General features: G+C 36.5%; 1 protein-coding gene across 1 annotated transcript in view; it reads right to left on the bottom strand.

Annotated features, from left to right (window-relative positions):
• DPP10 (dipeptidyl peptidase like 10) overlaps positions 1-13,380 on the bottom strand; it is an 802,980-nt gene that overhangs the window by 364,212 nt on the left and 425,388 nt on the right. The window contains exon 5 of the mRNA XM_055572870.1: positions 2,820-2,894. Coding sequence (XP_055428845.1) covers positions 2,820-2,894 — 75 coding nt within the window. The remainder of the gene's footprint in view (positions 1-2,819; positions 2,895-13,380) is intronic.

The raw sequence follows: 13,380 nt of genomic DNA, 5'->3' as shown, positions 1-13,380 counted from the left end.
ATCCAAAATAAGTGAAATCTTAGGTAGAAATTAGATTCATGATTATCAGAGCATAGGGTAGGGAAGAATGAGGAATTACTGATTAATGGGAATAGGATTTTCTTTTGGGATGATTAAAATGTTTTGGAACCAAATAGAGAGTGTTTGAACAGTATTGTGAATGTATTAAATACCCCTGAATTGTACATTTTAATATAGTTAATTTTGTTAACTATTATGAATTTCAGTTCAGTTAAAATTTTGTTATATCTTTTCCTTTATAAACTCCTTTTATAAAAATGGATCCCATAAAATATTAATTCAAGAAAAGGGGGATACACTCAAAAACGTTTCAAAACTGCCTAAAACAATGTTTTATATATGATAATTTCTGTTTCTCTACTTTTTTATATATAGGGAGATAAAAGGAATAAAACATTCCATAATAATTTGAGTGGATGTGTTTGGGTTGGTTGGAATTTATATGAACCTTTTCCCTCTTTCTATTAATGGGCATTATCTGTATGTGCACACACTGACAGATACACCAGGTAATCACAGCATTTAATTTCTTTAAAACCAATGATCCCAAATTGCCATCTCAGGGTACACCATGGTTTCTATTAAATTGTCTTTAATTTGGATTCAAAAAAACTTATAGGTTTATTTCTTTTTCCTCACTAAATTGTCAGTCTCTGGGCTAGTCTGAATTGACTGCTATACCTCAAAGACTTAATGTTGCTTCTAAGAAGCCTCCTGTAGTCTGCCCACCTGGAATGTTTTTCTATTCATCCTTACCTATTTGACTCTGAGAGTCCAACCCATGCTTCCCTCTCTATCATGATTATCTTGAATGGAATTTTTTCTATTATTTAATATCACCAAGCCTATAACACATCCTTCAAGGCTGTATGTGGATATAAGTGTTTGAGTAGTATCACCTGTAACTGATTGTGTGTTTCTTAAAGGAGAAGCTTCAATCTTGTGTTTGCCTCTAGGTGCACATGCCACACCCTGCAGAATGTATAGTCCAGGAGTTTGTACTTAATAGATGATGAATAAATAAGAATATATGAATGAAGTACAGAAGATTATGAAATTTCATTTGATCATTTTTTACTTATTAAAGTGAGCTTCCTCTTACTTCCAAAGACTATGTCAATAAAATATCTTCATTCTTTCTGAAATTAAGCAAAAATATAAAAGGGGGTTATTAAGATTGATCTATAGGTATCTTTTTGGTGTTAAGTATATTTGCACATAATTCTGATATATTTTGGCTAGTATCCAAAGTCAACCTAATTTTGCATATTACATTACAGAGTAGCTAAGTGTGACCCAGCTGATATACAGTTTAAGAAAATTCTCCTAGCTATAGATATGAAATATTTTCTGCTACGTATTTTCTATAAGTTTTATAGATTAAAATTTTACATTTAAATCCATAATACATTTTGAGATTTTACATAATGTGAAACTTAAGTCAGTGTATTTATGGGGCTTTTGCTTGCTTGATTTGCCCATGGATGTCCAGTTGCTTCAGGACCACTTGTTGAAAGTACTATCTTTCTGTCACTGAATTGCTTTTGTACTTCTGTCAAAAGTCAGTTAGGCAGATTTGGATGTGTCTGTTTTTGAGTTCTATTTTCTGTTTCATTGATCTGTGTATTTATCCTTCTGCTAGTTCTATACGTCTTTAATTATGGTATTTACTGAAAGCTATATAGCAGTCATTTTAATTAAAACTCTTTAGATAAATATTACTTCAAAAACTTGGGGACATTGTATTATTTTTGCTTCTGAAACAAGCATTTTTCCTCAATGGTTTTCAAAATTTCAATGAATAGAACACAGAACAAAGGTGAAGGAAAAGGGTCAAATTTTATAACAGAAAAAAAATGTCTGATTACAATCTCCTTGCCTTTTGAAGTGTAAATTAATTTTTTAAATAAGAAACATAAACTTGTCTAAAAGTATAGCATATGTATATTTCAAAAGACTAAAACCATCAAGGAGAGGGTTCTTTGAACTGTAAAATGTCATGTGTTCAAAGGCTTTCAATGCATTATATGAAGCTTTCTGCTTTAAGTCTATAAATTTTTATTATCTGCCTTAAACCACACAAAACTTCCTTGAATAATTTCCAATCATTTATTCTCTAAAGAATCTAATCTGCTGAACGGCCTTCTCAACATTTACTTTGCTTTTTAACAGTGCGAATTATATCTAAGTACAAGATACTCCACAACCATGCATATTACTCTAATTGTGCTATAGAGCTGACATGGGATAATGAAACACTAATTGCAGTTAGAGCATTTTATTTATTCAGAATTGATTCTTTGCCTTATCCCAGTTTCAGAATTTTCTACAACTGTAGGGTTATGCTCAAACACCAACAAAGAATCCATTGACCATAAACTGAGTTAATGTTTTCACCAGTCCCCTCCAACAATACACACTGCAGCTCAGGGAACAGCTATTAGGAAATTCCTTAATCCACATATACATATGACAGTTAAGTAGATATTAAGCCTTATGTGGGAATATCAAAAGCCCCCATTTTTTGGATTTCCTGAGTTCTGCCACACTCCCCACTAAAAGAGACGGCCTTGTATCTAGCCAGTACCTAGCAGATTGCTCTAGTAATTTACTAGCTGTATGAAAGAAAGGACAGTATCACCAAAATTCTCTTGTGCCATCTTAGTTATCAATAATCACCAGTAGCTATTGGATATGCCAAATTTTCTCTAGTTGAGTAGATGACATGAGAAACTATGAACTGTTACCTGAGTGAACCACAAAAAAAAACATTTTTGCAAAGAAGTTCATTCCTTTACCTGTTTGACATCATATGCCAGAAGAACATATTTCAAATCTGGTGAAACTGAATGTCTTGATGCTTTGAAGGTTACCTGAAAGTAAAAAGAAACAATTATTTTAAAATGTTTAATAATATAAAGGTTAATAAGCATTTAGATATGTAATATTAAAAATATCTCCATTATCCTCATAATACTGTAAAATAAGCACTCTCATTCACACTTTAAGTCTAAACAGTCATGCACACAGATGGACATAAAAACTTGGAAGAGCCTATATTAGACATTTCATTAAGAAAAATATTTGCCCTATATGTCCCCTACATTTTAACATTATAGACTAAGTTAATATTTTCATTATAGAACCAAAAGCAAAACATCATTGAATTTCTTCAAAGTAATCAAAATGCTTTTATATTTGCATGCTGAATTAATCAAAAGGAAAAGAAATAGTGGCATTCTGTGGTGTCATGATATTCTGTCTTTGCACTTTAGTTTTATCACCGGTTATATATTTATATTTTTGCAAAGACATATATTAAAGACAAAATCTCCTTAAAGAAAACTCACAGAGTGGAGCAGATTTAGACACAAATGTTTTAATTATCTTGATTACCATATATATGTATATATATATACATATATACGGTAATCAAGATAATATATATATATATATATATACATATATATGGCATATACAGCTTCCCTGGTGGCTCAGATGGTAAAGAGTCCTCCTAGATGTGGGGGACCTGGGTTCAATCCCTGGATTAGGAAGATCCCTTGGAGAAGGGAATGGCTGCCCACTCCAGCATTCTTGCCTGGAGAATTTCATGGACAGAGGAGCCAGGTGGGCTACAGTCCATGGGGTCGCAGAGTCGGATATGACTGAGTGACTTTCAAGTTGATACAAACTTGAAATGTGTTTATATGGTATATAAACAACTATGATACAAATGTTCTATTTTGAGCCCTTAATTTTACCATTGAATAGATCTGATGTTGAAAAGAATTGAAAATAAGGTGAAGGATAAATACATAGAGAGTGGGGAAATTGTTTTATTTGAAGTAGAGTTTATATGTAACTTCAAATCTAGAGAAGGAAAGGAAATTGAGTTGACACATCAAAAGCCTACAAAATACAAACAAAAAAATAAACTCTATATGGATTTTAAGCAAACTATTTTTTAATGGTTTTTTCAGAGAAATACATGTATAAATAATTGTATACAGGGCAGTTTCCACAACACTTCTCCAAGAAAAAACAAAAAAAGGATGAAGTCAAGGTTTTAGTACTTACAAATTTTCAACATATTGGAAAGGATAGAAAACTCAGACTAACCAATATTTGGCAAACTGTGGTATAATAGAAATATATAGTTGGCCTTTTTTCCTGGCTCCTGACACAGAGCTTCTAAAATGCTTGGGGGACTTCCCTGGTGGTCCGATAGTTGATACTCCAGGTTTCCTCTGCAGTGGGCATGGGTTTGATCTGTTTGGAAAACTAAGAACCCATATACCCTGCAGCACCACCAGATAAATAAATAATTGAAATCTCTTAAAAATGATTTAAACAATAAAATCCTTGGAATTTCTTGAGTGATAGAAGGGTCTTTTGTTATTGGTAACTAGTCCACTTTGACCATATATAATAAAAGTTAATGAGATGATTAGATATAAACATCTGAATACAGAGTTCCAAAGAATAACAAGAAGAGATAAGAAAGCCTTCTTCAGCAGTCAATGCAAAGAAATAGAGGAAAACAACAGAATGGGAAAGACTAGAGATCTCTTCAAGAAAATCAGAGATACCAAAGGAACATTTCATGTACAGATGGGCTAGATAAAGGACAGAAGTGGTATGGACCTAACAGAAGCAGAGGATATTAAGAAGAGATGGCAAGAATACACAGAAGAACTGTACAAAAATGATCTTCATGACCCAGATAATCACGATGGTGTGATCACTGACCTAGAGCCAGACATCCTGGAATGTGAAGTCAAGTGGGTCTTAGAAAGCATCACTATGAACAAAGCTAGTGGAGGTGATAGAATTCCAGTTGTGCCAGGAGCCGGCGGTGAGGAGCTCCACTCGTGGCAAAGGTCATGAGGAAGGAGGCTTGGCATACGCAAAGGTGGGATCGAGCCTCAGGAGTCCCCATGGAAATTCTCGAGCAGCTACCCCCCAAACCAGAGTCTGCCTACTTTCTGCTTTGTGCTCTCACCTACACCTCTGACTTTACGGGGGGCTGTCCCCCACTACCTCTCTCTGAAAAAAGAGTTAGCTTACAGCTCCAGTTAATAATTCCTGGGTGTGACAGTGTTTCAACCTACAAACTCCTTTGGAAATCCTCTAGCCTGCCTGAATGGGTTTTTCAAGCCACATGTGATTGTTCAGAGCCTCCCAACTGTGAGAGGCATGAGATGTTCTAAACTGTCTAAATACAGATTCCTTTGAGCAGTTAAAAGATTGATTAGAAATTGTATTGGTGAAGGGTTTTTCACTTGTTGGGCCAATGTTTGCTGCTAAGTCTCCATATCCCTTACCTACTGTGTCCTTGGCAGTGTATTGATTGATATAATGGGTGTATAGAAATGTAAGTAGTAGCCTCAATGTTTGTAACCTTGGACCCCTGAGTTAATTCTTTTCTTGATTGAGCCCACCTCACCTTTGCCCTATAGGAATGCAACTTTATCCCATGCTTTTTGGAGGCTGGCGCCTGATTTTAGAATAATCACCTTTAGAGAAAAATAAGTTTCTTAAAATGTTAACAGGCCTCCTGGCCAGAAGATGATGTAAATCACCTAAACTTTTGCATATGATAAGTTTGAAAGCCTGGCTTCGATTAGGATCAGGAACTGCTATCCTTGCTTGACTCTACCCCTTCCCCCATGATCCTCTATGCAAAACTTAAGGTATAAAACTACTTTAGAAAATAAAGTACGTCCTTTTGTTCACCAAAATTTGGTCTCCCCATGTCGTTCTTTCTTTCTCCTTCTGGCTGAATTTTTCCTCTGAGGTGGGGAAGCTCGTCAAGCCTACTATTTTTGCCTGGGCTTCTAAGATCTGACCGGGGAGGCCTTAGTGTCTCCTCTCCTTCGGGAGAACAGGAGGACGCCTGCGGCCTTCGTAGGTGAGTAAATTCCCTGCTTGGGAATTTTATTCAGCCTCTTTTCTTCACTGAATTTCTTCACTGAGCTATCCTTATTTCACCACTCTTTATATCCTTAATTAACGTTTAATTAAGCAGTTGTTTCCTGATCCTCGCCAACGCCGTCCCTGCTTCGAATTCCCTGGATTCACCGGGGCTGGACCCCGGCACAGTTGAGCTATTCCAAATCCTGAAAGATGATGCTGTGAAAGTGCTGCACTCAATATACCAGCAAATTTGGAAAACTCAGCAGTGGCCACAGGACTGGAAAAGGTCAGTTTTCATTCCAATCCCAAAGAAAGGCAATGCCAAAGAATGCTCAAACTACCACACAATTGCACTCATCTCACATGCTTAAAATTCTCCAAGCCAGGCTTCAGCAATATGTGAACCGTGAACTTCCTGATGTTCAAGCTGGTTTTAGAAAAGGCAGAGGAACCAGAGATCAAATTGCCAACATCCGCTGGATCATGGCAAAAGCAAGAGAGTTCCAGAAAAACATCTATTTCTGCTTTATTGACTACGCCAAAGCCTTTGACTGTGTGGATCACAATAAACTGTGGAAAATTCTTCAAGAAATGGGAATACCAGACCACCTGACCTGCCTCTTGAGAAATCTGTATGCAGGTCAGGAAGCAACAGTTAGAACTGGACATGGAACAACAGACTAATTCCAAATAGGAAAAGGAGTTCATCAAGGCTGTATATTGTCACCCTGTTTATTTAACTTATATGCAGAGTACATCATGAGAAACGCTGGACTGGAAGAAACACAAGCTGGAATCAAGATTGCCGGGAGAAATATCAATAACCTCAGATATGCAGATGACACCACCCTTATGGCAGAAAGTGAAGAGGAAGTAAAAAGCCTCTTGATGAAAGTGAAAGTGGAGACTGAAAAAGTTAGCTTAAAGCTCAACATTCAGAAAACGAAGATCATGGCATACGTCCCATCAATTCATGGGAAATAGATGGGGAAACAGTGGAAACAGTGTCAGACTTTATTTTTCTGGGCTCCAAAATCACTGCAGATGGTGACTGCAGCCATGAAATTAAAAGACACTTACTCCTTGGAAGGAAAATTATGACCAACCTAGATAGCATATTGAAAAGCAGAGACATTACTTTGCCAACAAAGGTTCGTCTAGTCAAGGCTATGGTTTTTCCTGTGGTCACGTATGGATGTGAGAGTTGGACTGTGAAGAAGGCTGAGTGCTGAAGAATTGATGCTTTTGAACTGTAGTATTGGAAAAGACTCTTGAGAGTCCCTTGGACTGCAGGGAGATCTAACCAGTCCATTCTGAAGGAGATCAGCCCTGGGATTTCTTTGGAAGGAATGATGCTAAAGCTGAAACTCCAGTACCTTGGCCACCTCATGCGAAGAGTTGCCTCATTGGAAAAGACTCTGATGCTGGGAGGGACTGGGGGCAGGAGGATAAGGGGACAACAGAGGATGAGATGGCTGGATGGCATCACTGACTCGATGGATGTGAGTCTGAGTGAACTCCGGGAGTTGGGGATGGACAGGGAGGCCTGGTGTGCTGCGATTCATGGGGTCGCAAACAGTTGGACACGACTGAGCGACTGATCTGATCTGAATGAGATGACTCTGTGAGGGGAGAGTGACTAGATAGCTTCTGGATGGGAGCTGGTTACCAGAAGAACCAACCACCTGATTAGAGGGGTAGAACTTTGAACCCTACTTGGAGGTCAGGGAGGGTGGTAGCACTGGAGATGAAGTTTAATCACATTGCCAGCAACTTAACCAACCAGTCCTAGCTAACAAAATCTCAGTGAAAGCCTCTGAATGATGAGAATGTAGAAGCTTCCTTGGTAATAAACATATCAATGTAGCAGGAGAGGACGCGTCTCTACTCTGAGACAGTGTCTGTGCTTAGGACCCTTCTTCATTTACCCATTTACCTCTTCATCTGGCTTTTCATTTGTATTATTTATAATAAACCAGTGATCATAACTATAGCTCTTTGTGTATCATTCTATCAAATTATCAAATTGGGGGCAGTCACTGTGTCTTTAACCTGTGGGTTTTTCACTAACTCTGGGTAATTAGTATCAGAAAGAATTGAATTGTAAGTCTGTGCTGTGCGTAGTCACTCAGTTGTGTCTGACTCTGCAACACTTTGGACTGTAGCCTGCCAGGCTCCTCTGTCCATGGGATTCTCCAGGCAAGAATACTAGAGTGGGTTGCCATTTCCTCCTCCATGGTATCTTCCTGACCCAGGGATCCAGCCCACATCTCCTTGGTCTCCCACACTGCAGGCTGATTCTTTAGCTGCTGAGCCAGGGGAAAGCACCCCCTTACACACACACCCACAGAATTGTTGAAATAACATAGTTTTTTTCATTTCTCAGCTAGATATGCAAGAGAATGGAGTGCTCTAGGAGAAAATACTTTTACATGGTAATGTTAATTTAGAAGAGGTGTTGTTTATATTCATCCATCTTATACTGTCCACTTTAGAAGAAGGACAGAATAATCATTGGTAATAACTTATCTGAAGAAATTTGCTTTTCATTTTTTCAAAAAGCCATTTCAATAATAATGAAAATAACAACAAAGTACAATCACAGCAGAGGAGCTACCATCACAATCAGTAGAGCTATCATCTATCATATTATAAGCTCTGAAATTGCTTTGAACTCTATAGTTCTCAACACTCCTCCCATGACAAAGCTGTAAGGAAGGTATCCTCATTCTAATTTTTTCACTAACGTAGTGTACATAGAAACCATGGATATTAGCCTGTATGAAATTCAGAGTCACATAGAGAACACAAGGTCCTCTCTCTCACAGGAATGCAGTATTAGGAGGTGCATTGTTACACAGATGAGGAGGTTCATTGTTATTTAAAAATTGGTTAAAAGGGCAATACCCATCATTCCAGTCCAATGGGAATAAGAAAACTCTAATAATAACAGTTCTTAAACTTCTGTCAAGGTCACAGAGAAGTGTACATCATGAAAGAATGAAGGGGGAACTCCTTTCACAAGCCCTGCACCAACAGGAGGTTCTTTTTTGTTTTCATTCCTTCTTTCTTTCCTTCCTCTCACCCTCCTTCCCTCCCTTCCTCAGTCTCCCCCTCTGTCTCTTTTCTCCTTCTTTCCTTCCTTCCTCCTTCTTTCCCTCGTTCCTCCTTTCTCTCTCCTTTTTTAGAGAGCCACACTGTCTGAAGTCTGAATTAAAGAAAATCTCACCTCCCTTGTCCCCATCCACTCTCATATGATGTTGCTCACACAAATTAACTTCACACGTTCACAGGTGCATCTGAGCCCCTGGTAACAACATTTTAGTATCTTTTACAGTTCCTACAATTATCTAGTCTGGCACTTTATTAATTATCACTATACTGCCTCCAAGTTTATGCAGCATACAACCTGGGAAACATTCCAAATACCTTTTCAGAGGCCCAAGCTGTAGAAACTTCTCTAAATTTAGAGAGCTGTGCACAGGTGGTGCTGCAAAGAGACTTGCTGATGATACACATAGAAGACAGACATTCTTGCTGCTTAGCTAAGGGACATGGAAATCTCAGGAAAAATCCCTCTTAGCATAAGCCATTTACATTATCATCTGTTGCATCTCGGAGATTAATTCTTCCTAGCAGACCCCAGAGACCCCTAGGTGTATATTGACCCTAATTACAGACATTAATATAGTTCCAGTTGACTCTCAACTTAATAAGGCCTCAAATTAGCATTTTGGGGAGTTTATTATTGTCAATAATGCTATTTTGTTACCTATATATTTAATCACTTCATTACTATTGCAATAAAAGGATGCAGAGATATTTTCTACATGTGCTTATTGGTATTATTCAGCAGTGATGCTTACTAGTGCATTTTTGGACAAACAGCATTAAAATGCATGAACTCTGCCATCTAGGAACATTCAATTAAAGACATGCCAGGTGAGAGAAACAGAAAAACAGATATGCTGGTTGTTAATTTAACAACAATGAAAGCAAGACATCTATCTGATCAAGTTGAGAAACAAATGCATGCTTTCAGGCAGCTTGAGAAGATTCTGTAGTACCTCATTCTGTATATCACTCAACTGTACCAAAACTAACTTACTGAACATTCAAAATAAGATGAGCATCATGGTAAACACTGAATGTGCTACAAAGTTGAAAAACAAAGTCATTGGAAATTTTCCCATCTCATACTGGGCAGGATAAGATAAGAACTGTGTTTTTCCATGATACAGCAGGAGTCCAAAATCCAAATGACTTAAAAAACTGGGTGTGTAGTGATAGAAAAGGGATGTCTGAGTACACTGAGGCCAAATGGACTAGCGGGCAAGTAGCCCTTAGACTAGGTTATTTAAAGGGGCAGTAGCCCCTTGGTTTTAATAACCATTATCATTTAAGAAATTATATACAGTAGTTCTAATATAATTCACAGTCAAGATTTTAAAATTATAGCCCAGTATTTTGAAATATATATGGCTACCAGATTCTGCCTAGGGGCTACTAGTTTGCTAAATTTTGGTAAAGCAATATCTGCCATAAGGACAAAGGTGAGGTGGGGGTCGGAGGGGCAATGCTGGGAGAGTTACAAAAAAGAATGGTATACACTTCATATACTTGGTGGTAAAGTCAGTGAAAACTTCATAAGCCAGTGTTTTCCAGTTATATGAAATTGCAGACTATATTATGAGAACAATCTTCAAAAATATACACAAAGCTTTAAAAGAGGTGTGGCCAGCCCCATGGATTAGTGCTAATCCATGAATTGTGAAATTTAAAGCCAAGGAAGCAATAAAGTCAGATTTGAATTTAGAATAATTCCTCTGACAATTGGGTGGAAAAGAAAATGAGTTGGTTCTAATGATATCTTGAGGTCAATTAGATCTGGTAAGAGGTTCTCATTGTCATCCAGATAAGCAATGTCAAGAAGTTTAGAAAGAGCCAAGGGCATAGAAAGAAGGGGACATATGCAAGGGAGATGGTTGATAAAAGCAAAATAATTTAATGACTATATTTGAAAACCAAGAAAAGAAACTGTACAAAACAAATATGGGTTTTCACATTTTTAATCCATGGGTTAATGTTGCTATTGCAACCTCAGTTGGGGAAAAGCAAAAAACAGGCATATTTTGAGGAAAATTTTAGACATATCAATTTTAGATAATGCTGTGGTTATAATCCCTGTGGAAACCTAACAGGGTATATTTAAGATTTTTGTGCAAAAGCCTGAAATTTAAATGAAATACTTGAGACTTTATGGAGTATTACATAAAAGGTTACATCCAATGCAAATGAATTCCCAAATAAAAGGAAAAAATTCTCAAACAACATGTTCTACCATGGGTAGATCAGAAACAATACAGTTATTTTGAGTAATGTTTACTATTACTTTTATTCTTTGAATGTGTTTTATCATTGTATTATTGTTCAATCTGTCCCACCTGCTGTAACAGCATCACCTCTCCCTGCTCCTTATTTGAGTTTTATTTCTCTCAAAGATCATTCTAATTCTCCCCCTTTAAGCCTTTTCTGTCCTTTTCAGCACAAGTGATTCATCTGAGTCACATGTATATAATTATATGTGCAGTCCATCTCATCATTGATCACTGTTTCTGATTGCTCTTCTGGGTTGTTTGGAATCTCTATTTACATCTATTGCCACAGTAATGCCCCTATTAAGAGGCTCCATTGCAATGATTCATTCTTGTCAGAAACATTATAACTGGAGATAGAAATAGATAATGATGGTATTCCAAGTTGTCAGATATTGAATATCATGGCAAGAAATCATTAAACACAAACTTAAATGTCAGAAGTGCCAGAAAATATAAAATATGCATTTGTGTGACTTAAGGATGAGAAAAGACTGATCAAGAGGAGAAGAATCAGAGATTGAATTAAAAATAAAACAAAAGTTGGTAAGAAAGCTTCGGTACTTTAAAATTGAGAAATGTCAGATGCATAAGATCTGTACAGTTTAGGTGAATATTATTCTAGATCTTGTAACATGCAGGTGGTAAATACATATATATTTTTATATATATAATATATGTTTTATATATAAATATAAAATATATAAGTGTTATATAAAATATGTGTTATATATAAAATATATGTGTTAACACTCACATAAAATATATGAGTGTTAAGTTGCTTCAGTAGTGTCCGACTTTTTGTGACCCTATAGACTGTAGCCTGCCAGGCTCCTCTGTCCATGGGATTCTCCAGGCAAGAACACCGGAATAGGTTGCCAGGCCCTCCTCCAGGGGATCTTTCCGGCCCAGGAATCAAACCTGTGTCTCTTACGTCTCTCCTACATTGACAAGTGGGTTCTTAAACCAGTAGTGCCATCTGGGAAGTCCGAATATATGCATAGGCATCTCTATTTAACAACAACAAAAATACTGATCTAAAAACTTTAGCTGGAGAATCAACTAAGTCTTAGAGTGTAAAAGAGTACATTTTCAACAAATATAGAATGATGAAAACAAGAAAACAGGTCTTTGAGAACCGTATGGTCTTTTTTTATTTTCTGCTCTCTTCCCTTCATCCAACCAAAATGACTACACACACATAAACACAAATATCCCTTATGTTAAATTATTTGGCTATAATGTCCCTAATTATCTAATTAATTTTAAGCTGATCATTTTAATAACTGACAAAAATGCTTTGAAAAGTCATCTCTTATTCTAGAAAAAAATAAAATATTACATTTTCAAATGTTTTGAAAAAGTTTCTTTGGCAATGTAGGCTATAAGTGATTGTGAAATGAGCATAAGGAAAGATTTCAAAAAGCCAGTTGAACTTAAGTGAATGGCAGGAGAGAAATGGTTACTATGTCATTGATAAAAAGGGAAAGAGGATTGAGAGAAGGCAGAAAAGAATACAAACCAAATTGTAGTCTACTATGTGATACCAAAGATGGGCTCTCTTTCTCTGCCTAACTTCAAATAAAAGGAACAAGGAAGAGGCAAAGAGATTACCTTCTATCTTGCAGATCTGAATAAAAACATGATTGTTTGTTACCACCATAACTGTGTTTATATGCAAAGATTTAAAAAATCAGACCATTATTGTATTTTTTAATGTTGTCTTTTCTTAGCTACCCAATTACTTAGAAGAGTGTTTGAACTATATTTCTTTGTGATATCTAGGACATTCATCTTGTATAAACATAAAATATGGTCACTCTTTTTTTCTTAGAAACTTGCATTTTATAGACACTAGAATAGTTTATTAAAATACTCAATGACGAAAATGCCATGGCACCAGTAGGTAGCTCTTAAGACTATTAAATCAGTACTTACTAACTCATGTAGATCTTTATTGCTCACATATATATATGTGAGCCTCACATATATATATGTGAGCCTCACATATATCATTATTGCTCAATAAACATGAACAGCTAATTAATACTCTATTGATTTGGATCAT

Source organism: Bubalus kerabau, chromosome 3 (genome assembly GCF_029407905.1).
Source record: "Bubalus kerabau isolate K-KA32 ecotype Philippines breed swamp buffalo chromosome 3, PCC_UOA_SB_1v2, whole genome shotgun sequence".
Taxonomy (NCBI): Eukaryota; Metazoa; Chordata; class Mammalia; order Artiodactyla; family Bovidae; genus Bubalus; species Bubalus kerabau.
This window is presented reverse-complemented; position numbering and strand designations above follow the sequence as displayed.